Source organism: Panthera onca, chromosome A2 (genome assembly GCF_046562875.1).
Source record: "Panthera onca isolate mPanOnc1 chromosome A2, mPanOnc1 haplotype 2, whole genome shotgun sequence".
Taxonomy (NCBI): domain Eukaryota; kingdom Metazoa; phylum Chordata; class Mammalia; order Carnivora; family Felidae; genus Panthera; species Panthera onca.
Genome location: NC_138340.1, coordinates 25,683,479 through 25,710,886, shown reverse-complemented (window position 1 = coordinate 25,710,886; position 27,408 = coordinate 25,683,479). Strand labels below are relative to the sequence as shown.

Here is a 27,408-nt window from a genome sequence, read left to right as displayed (position 1 = left end):
AAAACAATCCTTCCTCGTTGGCTTCTCTTTAAAAAGCTGCACTAGTCGATGAAAATGTCTCACAGCTATCTCATCTTGACATAAGGTTAGGGGATGTTCATTACGACCTGGAGCGGAGAGGTCAATGCGTCTAGGCCACAGCCTCTATCTCTGCAGGACAGCTTTTAACCACTTATCTCCTGGGAAAGCAGGGCCCGTCTTCACTTCTCCACTAGGGGAAGTGCCTAGTGCTGCGCATGAAACGTGTACTTTCGCGGACGGGGGAGGCCGCAGCACGCATTCAGTTTAAGAGTAGGTCGCTCAAAGGCAGGAAGAAAAGGTTCACTTCCTAACCCACAATGCACCGAGCGCCTTTCCGGAAGTAAGGACAACAGCCTCCTGAAAGTATTTATCCGGGCGGAAGCGTCTCGCCTAGACTCTGATTGGAAGTGACCAGCCAGGGCATTGTGGGACTTTGTCCATCTCCCAGTACGCATGTGCTAACTGGCGTCGCCCCGATGGTCCACGTCCGGGAGGAGACAACTGCCAGAGAATCGCGTCCCCGAAGTTGGCCAATCCCTTTCGTGCGCAGGCGCAGTGGTTCAGGCAGCACCGGAAGCGCAGGGGGTTGGGGCGGCGGTGACGCGATTCTGTCCGCGTTGGAGGGGCCGGGCCGCCGCTGGAGTAGCCGCGGCTACCGCGTGACGTGGCATAGCAAAAGCCTAAAACGCCAGAGCCGGAGCTGCCGCGCCAGTCGTCGAGCAGGTCCTCGCCCCGTTAATTCTTGCTCTGGAGCTTCGTCCGACACGCCGGCCAGCGAGCCGTGTCTGTCGCCTTCTTTCTCCTTCAGCCCGTCTTCCTTCGCTCAGTTTGTCGGGAGAGTGAAAAGAGAAGGCCCGGGGACGCCCCAAAACCCCTTCTGCTCCTGCCCATCGCAAGTGCCACTACTGCCATGGGCCTCACCATCTCCTCCCTTTTCTCCCGCCTCTTCGGCAAGAAGCAGATGCGCATTTTGATGGGTGAGTGAGGGGCCGAGAACCGAGGGCAGGCCCCAGTAGGGATCGGGTAAGGCCGGGTCTGGGTGCTAGGGGCCGCCTTGGGGCCTGTTTGCCCCTCCGCCCGCGGTGGTGGGGGAGGGGCGGCGGGCTCGGGGTCAGGAGGAATTCTTAACGGGGAACAATGGGGCGAAAGGTGGGCGGTCGCCCCAGATCTGTGTAAAAGGACTGGACAGGGCCGCGGGGCAAGGTTTCTTCCTTGTGGCTGTGGTTTTCTCTACTTGATCTTACTGAAAGCTACACAAGATCGGGCGCAGATGTGGGGAAAGCGAACTCCCATCTCGCTAAGCCCGGAAGACACTGGCGAGGCCCATTCTGAGAGTGCGGTCTGGCTCGTCTCTTCTCCGGTGTGGGCAGCGGTCCGAAGTGAGGCAGAACAACTCTAGCCTTCCTCCTCCCCCTTTCTGCACCGTGTACACACTCTGCACACTCCAGTGGTATGTGAGCGAGCCGTCGCCAGGAGCCCGGAGCCGGCCGGGCCAGGAAGTGACCAGGCCCAGAGCGGTGGTCAGGGAGCACCCAAGGTTTCAGAAGAGTCCGGAGTCCTCAGCGCTCACTTCGCCAAACTTCGCGCTGGATTCCATTTCGTATTTATTTCTTTTCCTTATTAATGTCCCCTTATCTTTTGGCCATTCTCAAAAACTAAATATATTTGGTTTATGCTCTTTGGTTTTCAATTGATTTTTATCTAGCTGACTAAGGTTTAATGAAAAAAAAACTTTTAAAGCTATTTTTTTTTTTTTAAGCCGGTAACAAATTTCCAGTAACTGAACATCCCGACACTCAACTTTAGGGTAGCCTTGTTAAATAACAGTTACAAAGCGGGTTTTTGTTTTTTTTTAATTGTTTGGGAAATAGGCTTTTAAAACACTGCTTTTCGGTGCCAGCTTTTCTGTTTTTAGTTATTCCAGCTGAGGGAGAAGAGGCTTGCATGTCACTTGGGTGATAGGAGCAACCCCTCCCCCATATTGCTGTGAGTAGTCTCTACATCACAGCTAAGCTGTGTGGGCCTGAGTAATGCCACAAGGAGCCCTCTAACTTTAAACGTTGAAACTTGTCGGTTCGTTAGATTTTCCACAGTGGGGAGGAAGTTTTATTTTCTAGTTCTCCTACCACTGAAAGTTTTCCAAAGCAAGATTCAGTAATTGGAGGTGTATGAAGGTTAAGGACATACACATTTAGTTATTTTTTCACTTAACTGTTATTCCAGCTTCTTCACAGTTCGTGGAACAATTGTTAATAATTCATTCAGAAAGATGTCCAAATGTTTTCTCTTTAAAAGTTTCTTAGATTTCATTTTTAGAGACAATTTTTTAAAGGAGGACAAGCATATTAAGTTTTTAAGGTGGCTGAAAATTGACAGTCTGAAAAGGATCTGAAGTCATTGGGAGGACTTTGGACTGTGATAAATGAATTTCCAGGCTGTTCCTTAAAGAAATTAGTACCTAGTTGTGTTCCTGGAAATGTACTAAGTTGGTCCTTTTACTTAAGATACATTCTAAACCAATTGCTGTTTCACATTCTAAGTTTTCTGTGATGGCTAAAAGTTTCAGAGGGAGAAGAAAGGTAGAATTATGCTCTAAGAACTTTCCTAAATTTACTATATTAGAGGAGCATTTCTCCCCCTACCCCTAAAAAATAATGACTGAAAGGAAATGAAAAAGTATTTAACTTTGCAAGGGATCGAAGTCATGATTTGGAATGAACTCATTTTATGTTAAATGTTTTATTGCTCAGGTTTCCTATACTTGTTTTGCAGTTTAGTTTTGGGATAATCAGATTTCCTTGATTAAAAACACTTCAGTCACAAGGTCAACTTTTATAGTAACTCAGCAGATGAAGCATAACCTTAGAAGGATATGTGTGTGGGTAGGGAAAGAGGTGATTTGGAAGTTTGATAAATGATTTTTTTTTTTTTTTTTTTTGGTCTAGCTTTATGAGTGTCTGCATAAATAATCACTCTTAAGGTGAATGGGGCAGGCCCCATTCAAGTTTAAGAATTAGGAGTTAATTGGGTTTTTTTGTTGTTTGTTTTCATATTAATGTTCGCTGGCAGGTATGTGGGCTTTGTTTTCCTTTATAAGGTTCACATGAAATTCATACCTTCTTGAGTAAGTGACTTTCAGACTTTATCATTTTAAAGTGTTATTGAAAGATGGTAGTAGTTAGCTCATGAGTCTGGTTTGCCAAATTACTGTTAAGTTTAAAATTTTATTCCTACACATGTTCTCCCAGAAAGTTCAAGTAATTTTAAAAGATGTTTGAAGTTACAGCTTGTAGTTAAGTAATTAAAAACCAATACAGTGTTTCAAATGTAATGTATAGATTGGCAGAAATTGTATAGTTTTTGTTTGTTTGGGGAAATCACTCATGTGAATTATATTATTGAGCTTAAATTCAAAGATGACCAATTTCCATCTTAGATTTCTCATGTAGCCCTGCATTATCTTATTTTTAGACTGATCTCCAGTGTCTTGATCTGTGGTAAGATGTACTTTTGTAGATGACTCCCCCAAGTTTTGTTTACATTGGAAAACACTAATGTAGGTTCTATAGAGGAATTATTAATCTTGCACTCTTTGAACTTGAAAGTTTCTTGCTATTGAAAAGCTGGAAAAAATGTTGCTTTCTAAAAGATTGCTAATTACGGTATAATTTTGTATTGCCTTATATGGGACTGTGACTGTTTTTTTGGGGGTGGCACGGGAGGTTCCTCTATTTGCCAATTTGAAAAATGTTACTAATATTTTAAATGAGGCTTCAAGCTGAGGAGTGGCATTTCATGCTTTTTCCCTAGCATATTTTGTAAATACACTTCTTGTGTGATTTTTAATTTTTTTTGTCCTCATTCTAGAAATAACATGTCCTGGGGCACCTGGGTTGCTTATTTGGTTGAGCATCCGACTTTGGCTTAGGTCATATCTCACAGCTCATGAGTTTGAGCCCCGCGTCGGGCTCTGCTGGCAGCTCAGATCCTGCTTCGGATTCTGTGTCTCCCTTTCTCTCTGCCCCTCCACTGCTCACACTCTGTCTCTCTGTCTCTCTCTCTCAAAAATAAACGTTAAAAAATAAATAAATAAAAACAACATGTCCTTTTTGTTAAATTTTAAAAATATGAGAAAAGAATAAAGTGATAACTATAATTCCACCATTTCACTGTTGTTAACATTTATTATGTTTACTTTCAGGCTTTTGAGAGGATATTTGTGTTCTCTCTTTTTGACTTAGCATATTAGCATTTTCTCAGGTCATTGGTTGAACACATAATTATCAGGCTTAAAAAAAAAGCCCTTTTGATTAGTTATGTGATTTAAGGAAACAGAAAAGGCAAAAGTCTTTAGTTTGATGCCACTAGAAGTTGATACAACAATTTTTAGATGCACCTTCTGGCATTATTGCAAATGGCTTTCAACTGATAATTTGCTGCTAATTAACACATTGATCAAAGTGCACATACTTCTGATGTATTGGGTAGAAGTAAAACTTAAGCTTATTATAATTTTTCTTTTCACCTGGCAGCCTCGCTTTCAGGTTTGATGGTCAAACTTCTGAGGAATTAGATAAAATACCTTTTAAGATACAGTGTGTCCATCAGAGAAAACTAAAGGCAGGGTAGCAATATATAAATATCTTTTGAGAGCTTGGGCCTATACTTCGGGGTTTTTTTTTGTTTTTCTTTTAATTAAAAAGTTGAGATGCAATTCATGTAACATATAATTTATCCCTTTAAAGTATACAATTCAGAGGTTTTACTGTATTCACAAACTTGTGTCACCACCACCAGTTTTAATTCTAGAACATTTTAATCAGCCTAGAAAGACACTCTATACCCGTTAGCAGTTACTGTTCCCCTTCTTCCCCAGTTCTTTCTGCAACCAGTCATGTACTTTTAGTTTCTATGGATTTGTGTGTCCATGATAGTTAACATAATGTTACCATACAATATATGTCCTTTAGTATCTAGCTTCTTTCACTTAGCATAATGTTTTCAAAGCTCATAGCATGTTTCAGTACTTCATTCCTTTTTATGGCTGAAGAGTAATTCCATAATATGAACATACCACATTTTGTTTATCCATTCATCATTTGATGGAAGTTTGATCGTTTCCACGTTTTGGCTCTTATGAGTAATGCTGCTGTGAACGTTTGAAAACAAGTTTTTGTATGGGCATATGATTTTAATTGTCTTGGGTTCTGTGTTAACTATATTTAACATTTTGAGGAGCTGACAAAACTTTTCCAAATCAGCTACACCATTTACATTCCCATCAGCTTTGAATGAGAGATCTAATTTCTCTATAAGACTTGTGGTATTGCATACCTGTTCTACTCCTGTGATTCTGGGGACATTTCTGAACCTTAGATGCTGTGTGTGAAAAATGGAGGATAGTTGTGAGATTTATATTATAAAAATGTATGGAATCCACCCAATGTTGTGCTCAAAACACAGTAAGCACTCAATTTAAATTATTTTTAAATAATTGTGAAGTTGATTTCAAGCTTTCATGTAGAAAATTTTCAAGATAAAAGAAAACATGAAGAAATAATCCTATGTGAAATTTTACCCATCTGAAAATACACTTTTTTCATCTAAGTCTCTTTTTTGCATTTTTTTTTTCCTTAAGTAAAGATCACTGGGATCTAGCTTCTTTAACTTAGAATATTTTTTGCTGCTACATTTTAGTAGACATACTTTTTAACGATTGGTAAAGATTTTGGGGGTAGTTTTGCTGCTGTTAATACTTTGGTCAAAGTGCAGGTTCAGTTAAGGAGAACAAGTAATTCCAGTATATCTTTCAATACAGTGACTTGTTTATGGGGGTGGAAGGGAGGGAGGACATTACTGGAATGTACAGATTAGAGTCTTATCTTGGCTAGTTGAGAATTGGTTATAGTTTCATTTTGTGGAGAAATCTCATTGCCAAATATTGCCACATTAAGGAAATACCTAAGAAATGACTAAAGTAGTGCAAAATTGTTAGATCAACACATTTTTGAGTAAAGAACTATACAGTGAGTTTTAAGTGATGGAGCACATTAATTTATGCATCTTTAATCTCGCAGTAGAAATTTCTTTTTAAAAACTTCTGCTTTGCATTTATTACAACACTATTATTTTGGGTGCAACTCAAAAGAAACTCTGGTGATTTAAAAATCTTATATGTGGCTGTGAGCCATTTAATTGTTGTCTACAGTTTTTAAAGTTTTACTTATTTTGAGAGAGAGCATGGTGCAAGTTGGGGAAGGGCGGCGGGGGGGGGGGGGAGAGAAAGAGAGAGGAAGGAAGGAAGGAAGGAAGGAAGGGAGGGAGGGAAGAAGGAAAGAAAGAATCCCAAGCAGTCTCCCTACTGTCAGGACAAAGCATGATTTGGGGCTCAATCCCATGAACCTTGATATTGTGACCTGAGCTGAAACCAAGAGCTGGCCACTTAACTGCCTGAGCCACTCAGGCACCCCACAATTTTTATTTTAAAAATAACTTGCTGAGGGGCGCCTGGGTGGCTTGGTCGGTTGAGTGTCCGACTTCGGCTCAGGTCATGATCTCACCGTCCATGAGTTCGAGACCCCGTGTCGGGCTCTGTGCTGACAGCTTGGAGCCTGGAGCCTGTTTTGGATTCTGTGTCTCCCTCTCTCTGCCCCTCCCCTGTTCATGCTCTGTCTCTCTCTGTCTCAAAAAAAAAAATAAAAAAAAAAAATAAAAAAATAAAAAAAAATAAAAATAACTTGCTGAAAAAGCCTTATGGTTGCATTATTTTATAAATACTCCTTCCCTTATTTTTTTTATTAAAAATAGTCATAAAAAATATATTCAAGGCTCTTAAAGCAGTCATCTTCCTGATAGATTCATTAGGAAATGTAACCAGTCCAACATATTAATAAAGGAAATCTGCTATTTGGGATTTTTTTTAAATGAAAGTAACGCATGTTTATTGTGTAAAATTCTAACTGTAGAAATAGAAGAATATTAGTTATGTACATGAGTGGGTGTAACGCTTTCATTTAAAAAAATTGGGTTACCTCTGCTTTTCTAGAACTTAAGATAGTTATATAATCATAATTTGTCTTGGGTTTCTTCCATTCCTTGTTAGTATTTTTGTATTTAAATTGTTTCAGTGATGGTGTGAGGTTCAGTTTGACTCAGTTTGATTGGCATGTGCCATAGTTCTCAAACCTAACTCATGTTCGTTTGTTCTTTCTTTTAAATAAATGTATTTTTAAATATTATTATTATTATTATTTTACGTTGGGCATGAAGCCCAACTTGGGACTTGAACTCATAACCCTGAGATCAAGACCTGAGCTGAGATCAAGAGTCTGATGCTTAACCAACTGAGCCACTCAGGTGCCCCTCGTGTTTTTTCTAATCAGTATCTCAGTTTCACTTCTTCTTTTAATCATATTTTGACTCAGTTACTTAAGGGTGAATTTTGCTTTATTTTAAAATTTGATTAAGGGGTGTCTGGGTGGCTCAGTCGGTTAAGTGTCCGACTTAAGGCTCAGGTCATGATCTAACAGTTCGTGAGTTTGATGCGAGCCCCGCCATCAAGCTCAGAGCCTGGACCCTGCTTTGGATTCTGTGTCTCCCTCTCTCTCTGCCCCTCCCCCACTTGTGCTGTGTGTGCATGTGTGTGTGTGTCTCTCTCTGTTAAAAATAAACATTTAAAAACTTTTTTTTTTTTTATCAAAATCACCTGAGAAGGACTCTTCCAAGAGACCGCTTTTTTGAACAAGGAACCCATCATTTTGTTCTACTCTTCATTTTCTGTATTTTTACTGAAGCTGTCAAATTTGAGGCAGTTTCTTTTGTTTCTTTGTGTATATTTTAGAATTAGGTTTCCTGATTTTTTTTGATACTGTCCCATACTCAAAAAACAAAACCCCTCCTGGTGCCAGTGGTTTTTCTTATGCCTGTGAGTGAGGGCTTGGCTGCTCACTCTGACTAGTAAGTGTCATAGTATTTTGGAAAGAATAAACCTGAATATCTGAGTATGAAGAAGTAGGGAACACCGTTTGATTAGAGGACACAAGATATGAAGATATAAATTGCTTGAGTGTCCAGAGAGATCTTAAAGCTACCTTTGTAGGGTATAGAGCAGAAACGGTTGTTACGGGGCACCTGGGTGGCTCAGTTGGTTGAGCGTCGACTTTGGCTCATGTTATGATCTTGCTCTGCTCGTGCTCTGTCTCTCTGTCTCTCAAAAGTGAATAAACGTTAAAAAAATTTTTTTTTTAAAAAAAGAAACAGTTGTTACATGGGTACAGGAGGTCTGAAATTGCCTGTGGCCTTTAGGTCTGTTTTAGGTAAGTGGGGTGATTTCTCTGTTTTTTCAACGTAATAGCATTTGTTAATGTGCCAAGTCAGGCTTTGATTTAAATATTTAGAAAGCATCCTTGCTTAAATCAATACTCAGTTGAACTCATTTCAAAATCTGGGATAGTGTAAATCTAGGTGGGCAAATGTGATGTCCTTGGAACAGTGATAAATTCGATGAGGCTATTAGATATTGGCCTTTCATTTGGAAGGGTTTAGCAAACAATGTAGAATATGCAGGTTTTGAGAGATTCATACTTAGAATGAACATTTAATTTGCTCATTACTATCAGTGTAATAAAGAAATATACCATCTTGTTCCAGTATGGATTTTTTTTCTTCAGAAATAAGCGCATTCTTCCCTACTTGTATCTGCCTCAAAGGAGTCATTTAAAGAATTTAGACATTAGTTACATTGGAGGTGAATATAATAGGGCTATTTGGTTACCCAAATTAACCAATCTTGTGTTCTCATTTCTGTGCATTTGATGTAGGAATGGATATAAATAGGGGTAAAATTGGCCCCATCTTCCGTTGGATACTAGGGCATGGTTATATATTTTTTAAAGATAATTTTTATTCACTTTTTAATTTTTTTATTTTTTAATATTTTTTTAATGTTTTTTAATGTTTATTCATTTTTTTAAGAGACAGAGAGCATGAGTGGGGGAGGGGCAGAGAGAGAGAGAGAGAGAGGGAGACACAGAATCCAAAGCAGTCTCCAGGCTCTTCAGCTGTCAGCACAGAGCCTGACGTGGGGCTTGAACCCAGGAACAGTGAGATCGTGACCTGAGCTGAGGTTGGATGCTTAACCGATTGAACTGCTCACGCACCCCCAGTTTTTGAATTTTTTAATTAAAAAAAAGGTTTTTTTAGGGTGAGCATGCAAATGAGGGAACAGGGCAGAGGGAGAGAGAGAGTCCAAGTAGGACTCAATCCCCACCACCCTGGTATCATGATCTGAGCCGATATCAAGAGTCGGATGTTTAACAGACTAAGCCACCCAGGCGCTCCTTTATTCACTTGTTTTTGTGTGTTTTCCGATTCAGTTTGTGACTTGTGTTTTTAAAAATGAGAGTAGTTCGTAGAATTAATAAGAACTTGAATTGGAAAAGATCTTAGATTAAATGATTCAGTCTCTCCTTGTTTTATACCTAATTTCTCTGGTCTCCGTTTTCTAGAGTGACTTGTTTAAAGGCAGTTAACTAGTTTGTGGCAAAGCAAATCTAGAGACTAGAGCCTGAGTCAGCCTGATACTCTTTTCTTTTCACTACTACATGTTGTCTCTCTAGGTCTAGAAAGAAAAACGGAAAGGCTTTGTGTAGCAAATGTTGCTCTTGGGGATCAGAAATGGAGTAATTTCATTTCTAACTCATTTGTGCCTTGTCCAGTTGACTTTTGCTTTCAAACTATGAATTTATTGTAGAATTAATTCTTAGTATGTGCTTTTAGTCTAGATTTAAAATCTATAATGTCTTTTTCTAGTTGGATTGGATGCTGCTGGCAAGACGACCATTCTGTATAAACTGAAGTTAGGGGAGATAGTCACCACCATTCCTACCATTGGTAAGAAAGTTTACAGATGAGTTTAATTTATATCATAGTAGTATGTTATAAAGTGAAATAGAATATGGTTTAATTTTGAAACAGTTTTTTAAGGTTTATTTTTTAGAGCAGCTTTATGTTTGCAGAAAAATTGAGAGGAGGGTACAGAGATTTCCCATATACTCCCTACCCTCATGTATATATAGTTTCTCCCTTTATCAACATCACTCATTTGAGTGGTACATTTGTTATAATTGATGAACCTCATTGACACATTATAATCATCTAAAGTCCATGGTCTACCTTACGGTTAACTTTTGGTTTTGTGCCTTCTGTGGGTTTGGATAAATGTCCTGTGGCATATATCTATCATTATAACTGGCTTAGATTCTTTTTAAGTTTGTTAATTATCTAGTAGGACTTTAAAAAAGCAATTCTGAGGCAATTCACAATAAAGGGGTCTGTTTTCTTTATGACATTTTGCACCACTGTCTTTTTTTTCTTTGTAGGTTTTAATGTGGAAACAGTAGAATATAAGAACATTTGTTTCACGGTATGGGATGTTGGTGGTCAAGATAAAATTAGGCCTCTCTGGAGGCATTACTTCCAAAATACCCAGGTAAGGAATGCTGTACAGTTTGTATAACTTTTCTTTATATGTTTCATGCTTTAAAGTTTCTGTTACTGTCTACTATTTGACTGGGTGTTGGTGTTTACTCTGTGAGTTGGCATTCTTATCATTGCTTACGTCTTCTTCAGTGAACTCTCTCACTTATGCCTTTGAAGGCTAAATTACCCAATGTGGAAGATTTACATAGCCATCATAACAATATTTTGGAAGATTAGTTGTTGGGGGGGATGATTTTCAAGATTAAATTAGATGTCTCATTAGTAGTTGGTTTTGTTCTTAGTCTAGAAAGTAAGGTCTGTATAACTTTATCATTATAATTTTTAATGAATAAAGGGTAATTAATATTCCTTAATTTAGCCCCATTAAGTGTTTATTAAAATACAGTAGGAAAAAAAAATTAATGTAGATCTACCTTGTTGGTTTGTATTTTTATATTTTCACGTAGTATATATAATGGTGGCATGGGAGAGACGTTAGTAATCCTGTAGAGTAGGAGTTCTCAAATTTGGCTCCACATTAGAATTCACCTGGGGAGCTTTAAAAAAAATCCCAAAGTGCTGATCGTTAACTTGACTTGAAATTTCTGTAGATACAAACTGTGTATCAGTAATGCTTCTCAGACTTTGATGTGTATATGAATCACCTGGGTATTTACAGATCAGTTTAGTAGGGCCTGGCTAAGGCCTGATATTCTTTTTTTTTTTTTTTTTTTTTAATATTTATTTATTTTGAGAGAGCACGAGGAGGGAAGGGGCAGAAAGAGGGCGAGAGAATGAATCCCAAGCAGGCTCCATGCTGCCAACACAGAGCCTGATGCAAGGCTTGAACCCATGAATCGTGAGATCATGACCTGAGCTGAAACCAAGAGTCAGACGCTTAACTGAGCCACCCAGGTGCCCCAAGGCCTGAGATTCTGCATTTCTAGCAGGTTCTCCAGTGGTAGTACTGATGCTGTTGGTTTAGGACCTTACTTTGAAGAGCAAGGCTCTGTTACAATAAGTTTTTTCAGCAGCAGCACTGTTGACATTTTGGGCTGAGTAACTATTGTTGGCTCTCTGCATCGTAGGATGTTTAGCAGCATCCCTGTCCTCTACCCACTAGGTGCCAGTAGCAAACCCCACCCCACCCAGTTGCAGTAACCAAAAATATCTTCACATATTGCAAAATATCCTCTGGGGACAAAATTGCTCCCTCATGAAAACCACTACTCTAGGCTAACTCTTATATAGGAGCAAGCTGAAGCTTGGAATAACTTACCTAAGACCGGAGAGGTGGTTCTTGTTCTACATGTCTCTTTAAACTTGTTCCAACTCACTTGTGTTTTCTTTAAATTTTTTTTTTATTTTTTACATTTATTTATTTTTGAGAGACAGAGTGAGGCAGAGTGCGAGTGGAGGAGGGGCAGAGAGAGAGAAGGAGACAGAATCCGAAGCAGGCTTCAGGCTCTGAGAAAGTGTTCAGCACAGAGCCCAATGTGGGGCTCGAACCCACGAACTGTGAGATCATGACCTGAGCCAAAGTCAGACACTTAACCGACTGAGCCAGCTAGGCACCCCACTCACTTGTGTTTTCTACCACAGGAGAAGTTTCTCATCAGTTTTTGTTTATTACCGGAGTTGATAACATTTTGTAAGTAATGTGTGATGTTACCAACACTTCATATGTGTAAGATTTGCGCAGGTCATTCTTGGTCTCCAACTCATAAAACATTGTATGCAAGTGAGGTATATTGCCACCAGGTGGCAGTGAATACCCTACATGAGTGGCTGGAACTACCAGGTTTAAGTAGTATGTCATGTCCAGTAAATAACATGCTTTTTTATTTAAAAATAAGAATGTTTCTGTTCATTAGCTGTGATTAGAAAAGTTATTTTGAGGGGCACCTGGGTGGCTCAGTTGGTTGGGCTTCTGACTGGCTCAGGTCATGATCTCGCGGTTTGTGGGTTCGAGCCCTGTGTCAGGCTCTGCACTGCTTTGGATTCTCTGTCTTCCTTTCCCTCTCCCCCTTCCCTGCTTGCCCTCTCTCTCTCTCTCTCTCTCCTTCTCTCAAAAATAAATAAACATTTTTTTTTTAAAAAGCTATTTTGATAAGAGTCACATGCTTAAAAAAACTTTATTATGGAAATTGTCAAATGTATGCAAAAGTAGAGAGAATGGCATATAAACTTCCACATCTCTGTTACCCAACTTCAATTATTAGGATATAGCCAGTATTGTTTAATTGATATTCCTCTCTTATGTAATTCACCTTTTAGATTATTGTAAAGCAAGTCATAGTCCTTTCATTTAGGAAAGATGTTTTTGAAGTAAAATTAGGGATGAAGTAAAGCTTTGCTAATTCGTAATTTGTTATTCTTGACCAAGAGTAACCCTAATGTTATTCTAGATTTGTTTACAATGCTTTGTAACTTACTTTTGAGCTCTTAATTGAGATTAGACCCATTCCTGGCCTCTTTAGATCACTTTATAATCAAAAGTCCCAAGTACTTTTTCCTTGAGAACCCATTCCTGTAGGAGAAAGTTTTATGTGTTACCTGATGTAATCTCAGCTAAGCTCTTAACACCAGCTTTTCTAGCATTCCTGGTTAGTTCTTTTAGCTATAAAATGTAAAAGAAACTAATAGCATTTAACCATGCTTGTAACTTTTTTAACAAGCCAGGACACAGTGTTTGTTGTAGTAAATTGCTCTTCCCTCATTAGACAATTCCAATTATTTTGCTATTCTAAATAAGTAAATACTTGCCCTTTTAGGTAGTTTTTTCTTACTGTAGCGGAACTTATCTTTAGAATCCTAGCTTTTCTACATTCTTGATTCTGGGTTGTCCCAGGAAGTGAATAACTTTGAATTTATTGCTGAAATACTTCTCTCTCCCAGTAGTGTTACTTTGGGACTGATAGCATTATTTTACATTTTATTTTATTTTTAATTAGCAATTTCTTATTAGCACACTTGTGTGCAGGACGCGGGGGGTGGGGAAGGCAGAGGGAGACAGAGGGAGACAGAGAGAGAGAGAGAGAGAGAGAGAGAGAGAGAATCTCAAGCAGGTTCCACACCCAGTGCCTGAGGTCATAACCTGATCTGAAATCAAGAGTTGGACTCCTAACCAGCTGAGCCACCCAGGTGCCCCTACATTTTAAAAGAGAATAAAAATGGGTTGTTAGTAATCCAGATAAAATTAGATCCCTTTTGGAGGCATTGCCTCTTCCAAAGGGTAGATTCTAAAAAGGAATGGCTTTTGGGGCGCCTGGGTGGCTCAGTTAGTTAAGCGTCTGACTTCAGCTCAGGTCATGATCTCGCAGTTTGTGAGTTTGAGCCCCACGTCAGGCTCTGTGCTGACAGCTCAGAGCCTGGAGCCTGCTTCGGATTCTGTGTCTCCCCCTCTCTCTGCCCCCTTCCCTGCTCATGCTCTGTGTCTCTCTGTCTCTCAATAATAAATAAATGTTAAAAAAGAAATTATAAAAAAGGAATGGCTTTTGGAATAGAAGAGGAAGGAGACAACTTTTCCTAAATGCCTGTGATAACTCAAGTACGATGCTAGATTCTTTTTGTGCTTCTATGATTACATTTAACTGGCTTATAAAGTTGATGGCCTTGTTTTATAAAAGAGGAGACATGTTCAAGGATTAGATAATTCATATAATAAGTAGTCTTGAGATTTGAATTTGGTTATCTTTCCATTATGCCATACTGGCTCTCATAGCACCAGAAGTATTTTCAATGGTTAGGATGTTTAAAATGATGGTTTCCAGCAGAGATAAAGGAAATGGGTTTGAAATTTGCTAGACCAAAGGAAATTGTTATTTAATGACCATAGCCTAAAATAAATATTTGGTAAACCTGGCAAGCTTAGTACTGTGGTGGTCCTGAGGGGTAAATAGAAAATAATGTAGCCCTTTGCCTTAAGTGGATTTTGTGGTCTCAGTGGATTTAATCAAGTTACTGACATAAATAAGCACAAGACAGTTTGTGCTAAAGTGACAAATGACCAGAAATACTTCAATGGTTAGGGTTGTAGGGAGAATAATTTTTAAAGTAATCAGTAATCTGCCCTCTCTTTCTTACTCCAGTTGAAAATTTTCTACTTTTCCATTTGAAAGTTTTTAGAGAAGTCTTAACTGTTCCCTTAATTCCATTTCTTTTCTAGCATGGAATTTTAATATTTGTGAATATCAATAAGAATGGTTACTATTTTTCTTTTTGTTAAGAATTTTGTGGCTCAGTGGGTTGAGTGTCCAACTTTGGCTCAGGTTATGGTTTCGCAGTTTGTGGGTTCGAGCCTGCATCAGGCTCTATGCTGTCAGCTGTCCCCCCCGCACCTTCTCTGTCCATTGTACATTGCTCGCATGTACACTCACTCTCTCTCAAAAATAAATAAAAATTTTAAAAAATAAAAAAAGAATTTCATATCTGAAAGCACCTGGCTGACTCAGTCTGTGGGACTCTTGATCTCAGGGTTGTGAGTTCAAGCCCCACATTGAGCTTAACTTAAAAAAAAAAAAAAAAAAGTCTTCTTATTTTGATAGGTCAACAACATTATGGAGCAGAACTGATTTTTCCTGTGAAGCCTATAAAAACTGTAGGGGCGCCTGAGTGGCTCAGTTGGTTAAGCATTGCATTTCAGCTCAGGTTGTGATCTCACAGTTTGTGAGTTCAGGCCTCATGTCTGTGCTGACAGCTCAGAGCCTAGAACCTGCTTGGGATTTTGTGTCTCCCTCTCTCTCTGCTCTCCCTTGCTCGTGTTCTCTTTCTCGGTCTCTCAAAAATAGACGTTAAAAAAAAAAACAAACTACTGTAGGGTGCATCTTCCCCCTCTTTTTTTTTTAAAGCACTTTGTGCTTGCCTTTGACTGAATAAGCTAATTCAGTTAGTAAATTCATGGATCTTTATAGTCTTTAGTTTATTCTTTTATCTTTTGTTCCCATCTATGCTTTCCTGTGTGAGGTAAGAAGGATAAAATTTATTCTTAGTGTAGTTGAAAAAAGTGGTCAACTGGTTAAGAGTAAGATTTTTATTTTATATTTTTTTGAATGTTTATTTTTGAGAGCGAACACAAGCAGGGAGGGGCGGAGAGGAAGGGGAGACACAGAATCCAAAGTAGGCTGCAGGCTCCGAGCTGTCAGTGCAGAGCCAAATTGCAGGGCTCAAACCCATGAACCATGAGATGACCTGAGCCGAAGTTAGACGCTTAACCAATTGAGCCACCCAGGGCCCCAAGATTTTTTTTTTTAAATAACATAAGTTAAAATCACAAATAGTGCTCAAATCATTTTTAGTACTTAGGGCCCTGTTCCTTTTTTTTTTTCTATTAATAAGGAGACATTGTCTTCCTTAACGTTTAACTCAGTATGGTTTTTCTGCTTGTACTTATGTTTTATATTTAGTGTCTCCTTTAAAGTTAACTGTTAATAATTTATTTACACAATTTTTCCCCAGGGTCTTATTTTTGTGGTAGATAGTAATGATCGTGAAAGAATTCAGGAAGGAGCTGAAGAGCTGCAGAAAATGGTAAGGATATTTTTTAAATCTTTTGTTTGCAAGATGTTTTTCAGGGTGACAGCGGTATTGTTAGTGGTTGGTACCATACTGTGATTAGATTACAGAAATGAATTTTTCTAGAAAGAACCATGCACGTAAAAGTCTCCGGCAGAGCTTTTTAAAAAACACACAGAAGAGTAGCTACTTCATTAAGTTGAGAAGAAGGCTCAGCTTTTTAGAGTGCTCCATGGGTGATATAGGTCTCTGGTTGAGGATGTTTCCATTAGTCCAGTCCTTTATTTCATAGATAAAAAATCTATGGTTTTGAAACTTTTGTGATGTAAGAATCTTGGTTCAAATCCCTTATTCGCAAGGTCATTGGGTTCGGTTTTCTCTGTGCTGTTCCTGTATAACCAATACTTTGAAATGTTTTGTAATAGTAGCCATGATAAAGAATTCTACCTGAAGGTAGTAGTATTTCAGTTGATGATGGTATTTTGGCTTTGCCATGTATCCGATTGTTTTCATACACAGTTGACCTTTGAGCAGCATGGGGATTAAGGGGATTAAGGGTGCCAGCTCAAGCCCCACCCACCCATATGTACAGTTGAAAATCCACATATTACTTTTGAATCCTCAAAAACTGCTGCTTTGGGGCGCCTGGGTGGCGCAGTCGGTTAAGCATCTGACTTCAGCCAGGTCACGATCTCACGGTCCGTGAGTTCGAGCCCTGCGTCAGGCTCTGGGCTGATGGCTCAGAGCCTGGAGCCTGTTTCCGATTCTGTGTCTCCCTCTCTCTCTGTCCCTCCCCCATTCATGCTCTGTCTCTCTCTGTCCCAAAAATAAATAAACGTTGAAAAAAAAAAAAAAACAAAACAAAACAAAAAAAAAACTGCTGCTTTTCCGGGCTACAGTTTAGTGGTGGGAATATTGGCTCCTGAGGCCGCATCTTCCCATCCCAGGTGGTAGCTCTTCCTGCCAGTCACAATGGAGAAGCAGCCTGAAGAGCAAGCGGCCGCCAAGCCCTTGGACTCCAGAGCAGGAGGCGGGGAAGGCGGGCAGCACAGGCCACCGGCGCCCAGGTGGTGCAGCCCAGGGACCAAGGACCGCTCGACCCTTCTGCTCAGGCTGAGAGCACAGACAAAAAAACTCGTGGAATATAACTCAGTGGTTCATGTAAATGAAAAAAATAAAAACAAAACTCCAGTAGAACAAATCATGCAAGATAAGCAAATTGAAGCTAAAATTAAAGACCTGGAAAATTGCTTTTGAAGTGAAAAAGCTTGTGTTAGACAGGATGCAACTTTCGACTGCACTTAAAAAAAATCTGGAGAAAATTAACCCCAAGTGTGCTCATGGATCACATGAAACATGTACTAAAGCTAAATTAATAATGAAATCACACCAGGAATCTGGGATTTGGAGGAAAAACTGCTTGATGTTGGGAAGAAGAGATTACAATTAAAACAAGCTTCAGAAAGTAAGCTTTTGGAAATACAGACTGAAAAGAGTAAACAGAAAGATGATTTGGGACAATATGGAAAATTCAGACAAGATAAAGCCAATACAACAAAACCTACAAATTAGAGATACACATTTATTCAACATGTGTTCCAAAACCTCATTTAGGGAGTAAAGCAGTTGGGCAGAGGATTTTACCTTTAAAGAGCCTGTTCTACAGCTTGAGAAGAATCACACCATCATCTAATAAGAATTCCATTGTGTCATTTTTTGTTTCAGTCTTTGATAGGTCATTTAAATAGCAAATTTGGAGTAAACATTTTTTAGTGTTTTTGGAACTCTTCTAATACCTGCAGTTTTTTGTAGCTTCACGCTATAACATGAAATCTGTTGTTTTAAATATATTTAAAGTGACTGGCATACTCTAAAAGAATCTGAAAATCTTAGGGTTGGAAGGGTCCCAAAAGACCTGTAATCCAGCTTTCTACTGAACGTGGACCTTTTTTCTACAATATTCCTGGCAATCCCAACTGTCAGTTGGAATGTTTCTGTGCATTTGTCCGTCAACTAAAATATTAGAAAAATTAGAAAAGGATATTCATATCTCAATTCTTTTTCAACCATCAGTTGTATTTTATTGAAATAAATCTCATTTTAGATTTATCTCACACAAAAAAACTTAAGTAGTAATATAGTAATAGCCTACTGTTGACCGATAACAGTTAACACATATTTCAAATATTGTATGTATCATATACTAGATTTTTACAACAAAGTAAGCTAGATAAAATTGCTAAGGAAATTATAAGAGAAAATGTGTTTACAGTAATGTACTGCAAAAAATCCATGTATAAATTGACCTACACAGTTCAAACCCAAGTTGTTCAAGGGTCAGCTGTATTTATATTGTGAAAATTTATTGAGGAATCTTGCTAGAGGCACCTTGTCATGGTTTCATGGTGTAGCCATAAAATATTTACTGAAATGAAATCTTAATTCTCGTTCATTACTTCTGAGACTGTGGTGCAGTTTGTAAAGCCATTGTGCCAATAGATGTGTAACTAAGTCACTGGTAGTTTGTCTGATGAGTTAAATATCACCCCTTCTACTCTTTTTGTAAACAGTTTTATCAAGATACAATTCACATACCATAAACTTCACTCATTTAAAATGTGTAAGTTACTGGTTTTTAGTATACAGAATTATGCACACATTACCACAGTCTAATTTTTTAGAACATTTTCATTGACCCAGAAAGAAATTGTCTAGAACTATTCCCCATTCCTTCCCCTACTCCACCCCATACCCCCAGCCCTTACAACCACTAATTTACTTTATATGTGTATATGCCTATTCTAGACATTCATATAAATAGAATCATACAATATGTGGTCTTTTTTAACTTTTTGTTACTTTTCACTTAACATAAGTTTTCAGGGCTGGTCCATGTTGTGTCGTGTCAGTACTCATGCCTGCCAGCTTCTATATACTTTTACTTATTTACTCTTATATTATTTCCTATTGTAACATACTCTTGTGTTCTTGTATTTTTCATGATACTGCTAATACCATAATCATTGTTTTGTTGTCCTACTGGTGTATGGTCCAGCCGGCTGGAAAGGAATCCAAGTCCAAAAAGAATCCTCTCAATAACTTTACTACTGAGTACCATAAGATTCTGCCGTAAATACATATTCCCATTTGTGTTTCTGGTCCTTGCCAATCCTGACTCTTAATGGATGATCATGAAAGCTGAAATAAATGATTTACTTTAATGGAGTGCAGGATGATTGGCTTGAAAAATAGTTTTGCTTTACTTGAAAGGCATATGATTATTTGCTGGGGATTTAAAAATTGAAGGGTATGAGGTTTAAGTTGTTAAGCGTATATGAACTTCATGTAGTGAAATTATGTTGATGTTTAATAACGTATTTAATGTTGAATAAGTGATATATATAGGAAGACAGTGTTTTCCCTCTTTTGTGACAATAATTGAGTTCCAGTTTGTTAGTTGTTATACTCTCAGCTTTTATTTCCAGCTTCAGGAAGATGAGTTGCAAGATGCAGTGTTGCTGCTTTTTGCAAACAAACAGGATTTGCCAAATGCTATGGCCATCAGTGAAATGACAGATAAATTAGGTCTTCAGTCTCTTCGTAACAGAACAGTAAGTATTTGGAGATTTGTATTAACCTCCTATTAGAATTAATAGTTTAATTGTTTAAGCACGTATTCAGTTTAAATACATATTAAGTAATTGTCCCTTTTGAAGAGATAATGAGCACATCATTTAAAAAAATACAGTAATATACTCTTGTTTACAGACACGAGTCCTTTCAGGCTTTTGTAAGTGTGTGTTCAATTTTAAATTCTTTAATATCTTCTCCATTTTTTAACATTTAATATTTATCCTTTAAGGATCCAAATGTTTAGATACCTTTATTTTGATTTTTATTAACTTTACCCTCAAACCATTTAGTATTGATAAATACTTTATGAGAAAATTGTACTTGCTGAGAATTATATAAAGATTATTGATATTGTTAATTTTAATTTAAAATCTTTTAAATAGCTTTGCAGCAAGTATTTTGTAATTTGGTTTTCTTATTAAAACTGCAGTATTTAGCAGCCATATTTTAGATAATACTATTTTTTACTGTTTGCCTGTTAACATCAAAAGCTTGTGAGCTATAATTATGACATTAAACAAGTTTTGAATTTAAAATTGTAAGAGGGGTGCCTGGGTGGCTCAGTCGGTTGAGTGTCTGACTTTGGCTCAGATCATGATCTCGTGGTTCATGGGTTCAAGCCCTGCGTTGGGTTCTGTGCTGACTGCTCAGAGCCGGAGCCTGCTTTGGATTCTATGTCTCCCTCTCTTTCTCGCCCAGCCCCCACACCCTCGTGCTCTGTCTCTCTCTCAAAAATAAATAAACTTTAAAAAAAATTATAAGACATGTTATACTTGTTCTCCAGTAGCTTGTTTAGGTCAGTGATTTAAATACTGGGAAATACTTGTCAACAAGGTAAATACTGTGCTGTGGCAATAACTGTATATAGTATGTTTGAGATGTCCCAGGATGATTTACAAGATAAACTGTAAATGCTACCAGTTTCCAGTGCTGTGAAGATAATAATTTATGCCTTTTCCCAGCCTTCTAGGTTTCTGGGTGTTTGATATTCAAATAATAATTGGTAGCATTGTATACTTGCATTGAACTTGCAATATTAAAGCGAAGTCTTTATTGTAAGGTAGAATAAAACTAGTCAGTAAAGTATTAAAAATAAACTATCCTTCAAGGTAATGAAATTGCTTTCTAGATCTTTTTCTTGCTCTTTGTTAGCTTTTCATGGTATTTCATGCAGTTACTGAGATATGATTCATTACCATTTTAAAAAGTGGAACTTTTTAGAATACATGAGACTACATACAGATAGTGAAGTTATCTGAAAAGCCTGCCTCTATCAGCAGCTCCTACTTTTTTCAAAATTTTGCCTTCTGTACTTTGAACTTAGTTTTATGGGAAACGAGGGTTATAAGGACCTGGTGGGTACTTAGTTACTAATCTTCCTATGAATGTTCTTTTCGGATTAAGGACTAGATCATTGATTAAATCTAATAATGAATCAGTAGGAGTAGATTTAAATGTGGCAAGAGTTTGTGAGAAGCATGTATTAGAACACTCCTAATCAATATAGTTAGTGAGACCATTATAAAATTAAGCATTTGTAAGATGCAAACTTTAATGTATTTATGCCATTATTCCTATAGTTTTATATATTAATTTTTTCATTTACTTTTTTCCTATACATTTATGGTAACTGCTGACTAAGTAATACCTTGGGCATTTGGGAGGAAGTATTTAATTTTCTGATTAAGAAATTTTAAAGACTGTGGTTATATATAGTATTCTGTTAATCACGTATTTTTTGTTCTTTCTTTACAGTGGTATGTTCAAGCCACTTGTGCTACACAAGGAACTGGTCTGTATGAGGGACTTGACTGGCTGTCAAATGAGCTTTCAAAACGTTAAATGAAACTGGATATCTAACCAAGGACACATTTGATAGAATTGGTCTAGGCTTGTTACAACAAAATTAGTTTGCATCTTGGTTATTAAACAGTATCTGGGACTGGTTTGGGCAGAATATTACAGCGTTTAAACTTATTTTGTTGCCAATTATTGTTTGCCAAGTATAATATTGCTATTTAGCAATATGCTTGGTTTTAAAGAAATTCTCCTTAACTTGGGAAAAAAAGTGTCCTCTTTTAATTTTATTTCTCTTAAGCCTAAATGCCTGGACATAGCTATTGTGACACCTTTAAATAAATCCGTTTTGAATGTTTTTTTGAGCCCACAAGAAATAACGTTTTAAAGTTATCCCCTTGCTACTTTACTGATACCTTTATCATTCCTGGGACAGTCTGCTGATTTAAAAAAATGTAGCATTCCATTTGTATTTATTTTTCTCCCTTGCCAAAAAGATTTTCTAATCCTGCTTGTACCAGCCAGGGAAATGCTCCAAAACACTATTCAGATCTCTTGCACTGAGGACCTTCTATTTTCTCCCCATTATTGAATCCTGGCTTTTCATCAGCCAAGCTTACCTTAGTGTGGTTTGGATTTGATAGCTAATTAGTTCTGTGCTGGTTGCAAAGAGTTCATATTGAGATGATTTTTTAATACCCAGCAGATTGTCTTCCTTTATATCGTATCTTTTTTATGTTGCATGTTGCTTTTTGGTATCAGCCTGACTCTTTGCCCAGTATATGATAGTTCTGCTGATGTTTTATTGTTTATTGGTGAACATATCTTCATTAAGAGTTTTTGGAAAACTCATCAAACTCAGTAAGTTTTCTTCATAACCCATTTGGAATTCTTCCTAATAAAATGATAAAAATATGTTACTGTGCGTGTTCTTCTTGAGTCTTGAAGATGTTTGAAATGGATTTTCTTATTTAGCGAAGTTAATTTGCGTATATTACATTTTGTGAACAGTAATCCAGGTCTCCGTGAATTTACTAATTGTTTACAGTGGAAATAAAATACAGGTTGCTATCATGTATATAACAGTGTGATGGGGAGCAACTTCAAATTTTAGTTTCTTTTAATAAAATAGAGTTTGACATTGTACATTTCTAAACTCAGATAAGGAGGCAAAAGCTGTAATAAAATGAACTGCCCCAAAAGCATGTATGCATGTGTTTTGTTTCACAACCGATGTTAGCTTTTAAAAAATGCAAGTGCTGTTTGCATGGCAGACTACAGACTGTTAGTGATGCTGCTCTCCTGTGTAGAAGAGTTCACAAGCACTTTCCTTTTTGGCTTCACCTCTTTCAGAACTTCTACAGAAAAAAAAAAAAAAAAAGAACTTCTACAGAGAGCTGCATGTGACTAATTCTTTGTTAATAAGGCAATAAAGGTATATATACTTCATTAACTACATCTATTAAGTTATTAAGGACTCAACTTGGTAACCTTATGACTTAGTTTTTGTCTAAAATGTTTTATGTATTTTATAAACCTTAAAAAAAGTTCTTAGTGGCTTGTATAGATTCAGATAAATTTGTAGATTGAAATTTTATTTTCAAACCAAATATATGCTAGTAAAACATATTTTTGAATAATAAAATGTTGGATCAAGTGAAAGGAAATTAGAATTAAGTACTTGATGATTGACATACAGGTTACTGGGGTAAAGTGTTTAACATGGATCACTTGATACAAGTGTAACTTCATTAGCTCACTGGGTGAATTCTCTCTTCTCTCTGAATAAGAAAGGTATTATTTCTTATTGGATAAAACTAAGATATGGTGTAGTATGTGTAGTTCCTGGGGTTCAACTAGGAGATACTAAACTTTGAATGGGTTCACCGTTATGATCATAGTTAAATCACCACTGTATTAATTTTTAAAGCAAGTCCAGGATGCTTTCACGGACTCTGAAAAAGGAGTAAAGAGAATCCATATAATCTTATTTGTGATGTAAAGGAACTCTTACTATCGTTGTAAATGGCTGCATTAAGAAAGTAAAATTGCCTAATTTTCACTAAATGGGCTAGAGTTGCAAGATTGCCTTTTTTTTTTTTTTTTTTTTTTTAAGAAAACATTAACTTGGTAACTTGGCATGTTTTTTACCCTAAGAAGTTACTGCTTTTTCTTCAGTCCCAGTGGTGGTAGTTTTTTAAGTCACATTGAAAAGTTCCTCCCCACCACCACCATAGAGGTTAAGTCAATTCTTTGGGAAAAAGTATAAGTTAAGAAATAACCCCCATAATGCCTTTCCCTGTGTTTAACATTCTTTGCAAATGATGGTAACTTAAAAAGTCACTATCACTGTCCCAACTTACTGACATGCTCTGTACTCTTAGGAAATACTTGACACCATCAAGATTCAATGCTTACTGTTCACACTAATGTTAAACTTAGTGTTGGTCAATCAATAAGAGGTCTCTGTGACCTCCCCTATTGTACAGAACAGTTGATTATATCCCTAGAGTAAAAAATATTCTGTCAAGTAATTGTTAAGTGTGTTGATAGGAAAACTGAAGAAGAATTGTGGTTCTCTTAAAGGCTGATAAGCAGCAGCTTTGGAGTTGAGGATGGAACCATTATCTGTTTTCTGTCCCTCTGACCAATAAGCTTTTGGTGAGGGTGGAGGGCAGAATATCACCCATTGTCCTTTGTCTAATTTATTGAGTTGCTTTCCTGTGATGTAACATCTTGGTATTTTGTTAACATGTTTCTGTTCACATGAATTTTCCCCCTTTACCTTATATATTCTCTATCGAAAATACAAGTGAAATGTTTACTTCAGTTTTCCAGAGCATTCATGTCTCATTTACTGAGGCTTCCAATTCTTTAGCATATGTACAGAATTACCTCATATAGTAATAATAACCACTTTCAGATAATTTATTGGGGTCAGACTTTTTTTTAAGGATCCTATTTTTAAATCTTTATACCCAATGTGGGGCTTGAACTCTTGATCCCAAGATTGAGTCACATGCTCTACCACCTGAGCCAAGGAGTCAGCCCTGGGGTCAGACTTCATTTATTTTTTTAATGTTTATTTTTGAGAGAATGAGAGTGTGAGCGGGGGAGGGGCAGAGAGATGGAGACAGAATCCCAAGAGGCTCTGGGCTCTGAAACCAAGTGGTCAGATGCTCAACTGACTGAGCCACCCAGTCGCTCCTCTCTCGACGTTTTAAATACTCCACTCTTCTTGCTTGCATGGTTTCTGAGAAGTCAGATGTAATTCTTACCTTTACTCCTTTATAAGTAAGGTGTTTTTTCCCCTTTGGTTTCTTTCTCTGTTTTCATCTTTGATTGTAGTTCGAAAATTATACACATAGATGGAGGATTTGGGGCATTTATCCTGCTTGGTGTTGGATATCCGAGTTTTCTGGATATGTATGTGGTTTGGTGTCTGCCATTAAGTTGAGGAAATTCTCAGTCCTTATTGTTTCAAATATTTCTGTTTCTCTTCTCTGTTACTCCCATTATGTTTATGTTACACCTTTTGTTGTCCAACAGTTCTTGGATGTTTTTCTGTTTTGGTTTTTGTCACCCTGCTCCAGGTCCCCCCCCCCCCCCCCCCCTTGCTTTTCAGTTTGGGAGGTTTCTTTTGCAATGTCCTCACACTCAGATTCTTTCCTTAGCCATGTCTAGTATATTAATTAGTCCATCAAAGGCATTGCATTCTTCATTTGTTATGTTTTTTTATTCTCTAGCATTTCTTACTGCTTTTATTAGAATTCATCTCTGCTAACATTGCTCATCTGCTCTTTTCTGTTGTCTTTATCCATGAGAGCCCTTAACATAGTATAGTTGTTTTAAATTCCCAGTCTGATAATTCTATCATCCCTGCCATATCGGAGTCTGGTTCTAATGCTTGCTCTCTCATCAAGCTGGTTTTTGCCATTTATGTATGTATGTATGTATGTGTTTATTTAAATATTTACCTATTTATTTAAGTTGGCTCTATGCCAAACATGGGGCTTGAACTCATGACCCTTTGATCAAAAGTCACATGCTCTACTGATTGAGCCAGCCAAACGCCCATTTTTTGCCTTTTAGTATGTCTTGTCTTTTTTTTTTTTTTCTTTTTTTTGATTACTGGACATGATGTACTGGGTAAAAGTAACTGCTTTACCTAGGCCTTCAGTAATGTCATGGTAAGGTGTGGGAGTAGGGGAAGCATTTTATAATCCTATGATTTGGTCTCAGTCTTCTAGTGAGCCTTATGCCTCTGGACTGTGAACTTCACATGTGCTTCTCAATTATTTTTTCTCCCCCTTAGGTGGGATAGGATGGTAAAGTGGGCTGGAGTTGGGCATTTCCCTCTCCACACCCCCAGGTCAGTTAGTCTCTGGTAAAACCCCTGTAAGTAAGGTTTTGGTTACTTTTTCTGAGAACAGAACTTGTTAAAAATAGGACGCTCTGGCATATTTGAAAATGGTTTCTTTTCCCCTTTGCCAGAAGCATGAGATTTTTCTCCGATATTCTGTGATAAGCTGGTAGAAATCCAGGAGGTAAAAACTCATTAAGTTGTGGGGGCCTCTGAAGCTTTTAACTTGGTTGTTCAGACTGTGCAAGTCCTCAATTACAGTTCCAGTGTCCCTACCCGGGATTTCTTCAGGGTAGAACAAAACATCCCTGGATGTCCCTGCAGGTTGTGATTCCCTGTATTCCCCCTGCTGGGCTTCAATCACCGGGGCGCTGGGGGAGGGGGGGGGAAGGGAGTAGGGGGAAGCAGCGCACCAGTTTGCCCTGTGACATTTCAGATCTAAGAATAGTTACTGATTTTTCAGTTTGTTCAGTTTTTGTCTTCTCTATAGGACAAGAGTGGCAACTCCCAAGCTTCTTACATGCATGCTGGACCAGAAACCAGATGTCCTGGATCAAACTTCCTTAAATGTGGAAGTTCTCGTTCTTGGTATGGAGGTGAAGGTGACTTCTGACTTGTCATTGGAAACAAGTGCTTATGCTTCCTGGCAGCATGTTGGATGTTTCAATAATGTAAATATTAGCTACCAACTTCAGTAGAATTTAGAAAACTTAGATTAAGAAAGAGAAAATGGTTGGTATATCGGCAAGTACATTATCTGAAGGTCTCGTATAGGGGAAAATTAATGAAACAGTTCTAGAGTCTGATTATCTGTTCAGATGGTTAAATTCTGAGGTGACTAGAAGGAATCTACTACCAGCATTTTCCCAAGGATTAGTAGAGTTAGTGTTGGGGTAGTATTGGCACCCCAAAAACTCTACCCAAATGACATTTGTTGATATTACCAGCTTAGTTTTTTTTTAGCAGGAAAATGTTAGGAATGAAATCATTCTTAATTAGTAACCTCACTAAGGCAATCTAAATACTTTAAAAGCAACATTAATATAAATATGGACTTGATTAAGATTTGGTTCTAAAATTTACTCCTGAGAATTGTTTAAGCCCAGCATATTCTTTTTTTATTCTCAAGTTAGTTAACATACAGTATGTAGAACATGTGGCTTCAGTAGAACGCACTGATCATTTCTCACATATGGCACCCAGTGCTCATCCCAAAAAGTGCACTCCTTAATGCCCGTCACGCCCCCCCCCCCCCATCAACCCTCTGTTCTCTGTATTTGAGTCTCTTATGGTTTGCCTTCCTGTTTTTATCTTATTTTTCCTCCCCTTCCCCTATGTTCATCTGTTTCTCAAATTCCACATATGAGTGAAATCATGATACATTTTTTCTAGCATATACATCGTGACATTGTATTCAGGTTACCACTACTGGAAGGTTAGTTGGCTGCTTTTGTTTCTTACTTGCAAATATCCCTTTATCCCCTATTTCCACAAACCATATAAAAAGTTTAAGTGGTTATATTCTAGCAACAAAAATTCTGAGAAATCAATAGCAAAAGCAATAATGTGGACCCAGGTAAGGAATAATTAAGGCAGCTGTA

At 37.8% G+C, this 27,408-nt stretch overlaps 1 protein-coding gene and 1 pseudogene across 1 annotated transcript; both read left to right on the top strand.

Moving 5' to 3' along the window:
• Positions 1-602: 602 nt before the first annotated feature.
• ARF4 (ARF GTPase 4) lies at positions 603-22,359 on the top strand. The gene is made up of 6 exons (XM_060631382.3): positions 603-998; positions 9,832-9,912; positions 10,401-10,510; positions 15,958-16,029; positions 19,500-19,625; positions 21,403-22,359. The coding sequence occupies exons 1-6, from the start codon at positions 932-934 to the stop codon at positions 21,487-21,489; spliced, it is 543 nt and encodes a 180-aa protein (XP_060487365.1). The 5' UTR covers positions 603-931; the 3' UTR covers positions 21,490-22,359.
• Positions 16,893-19,595, top strand: LOC132678682 (centromere protein H pseudogene; annotated as a pseudogene).
• Positions 22,360-27,408: the final 5,049 nt, after the last annotated feature.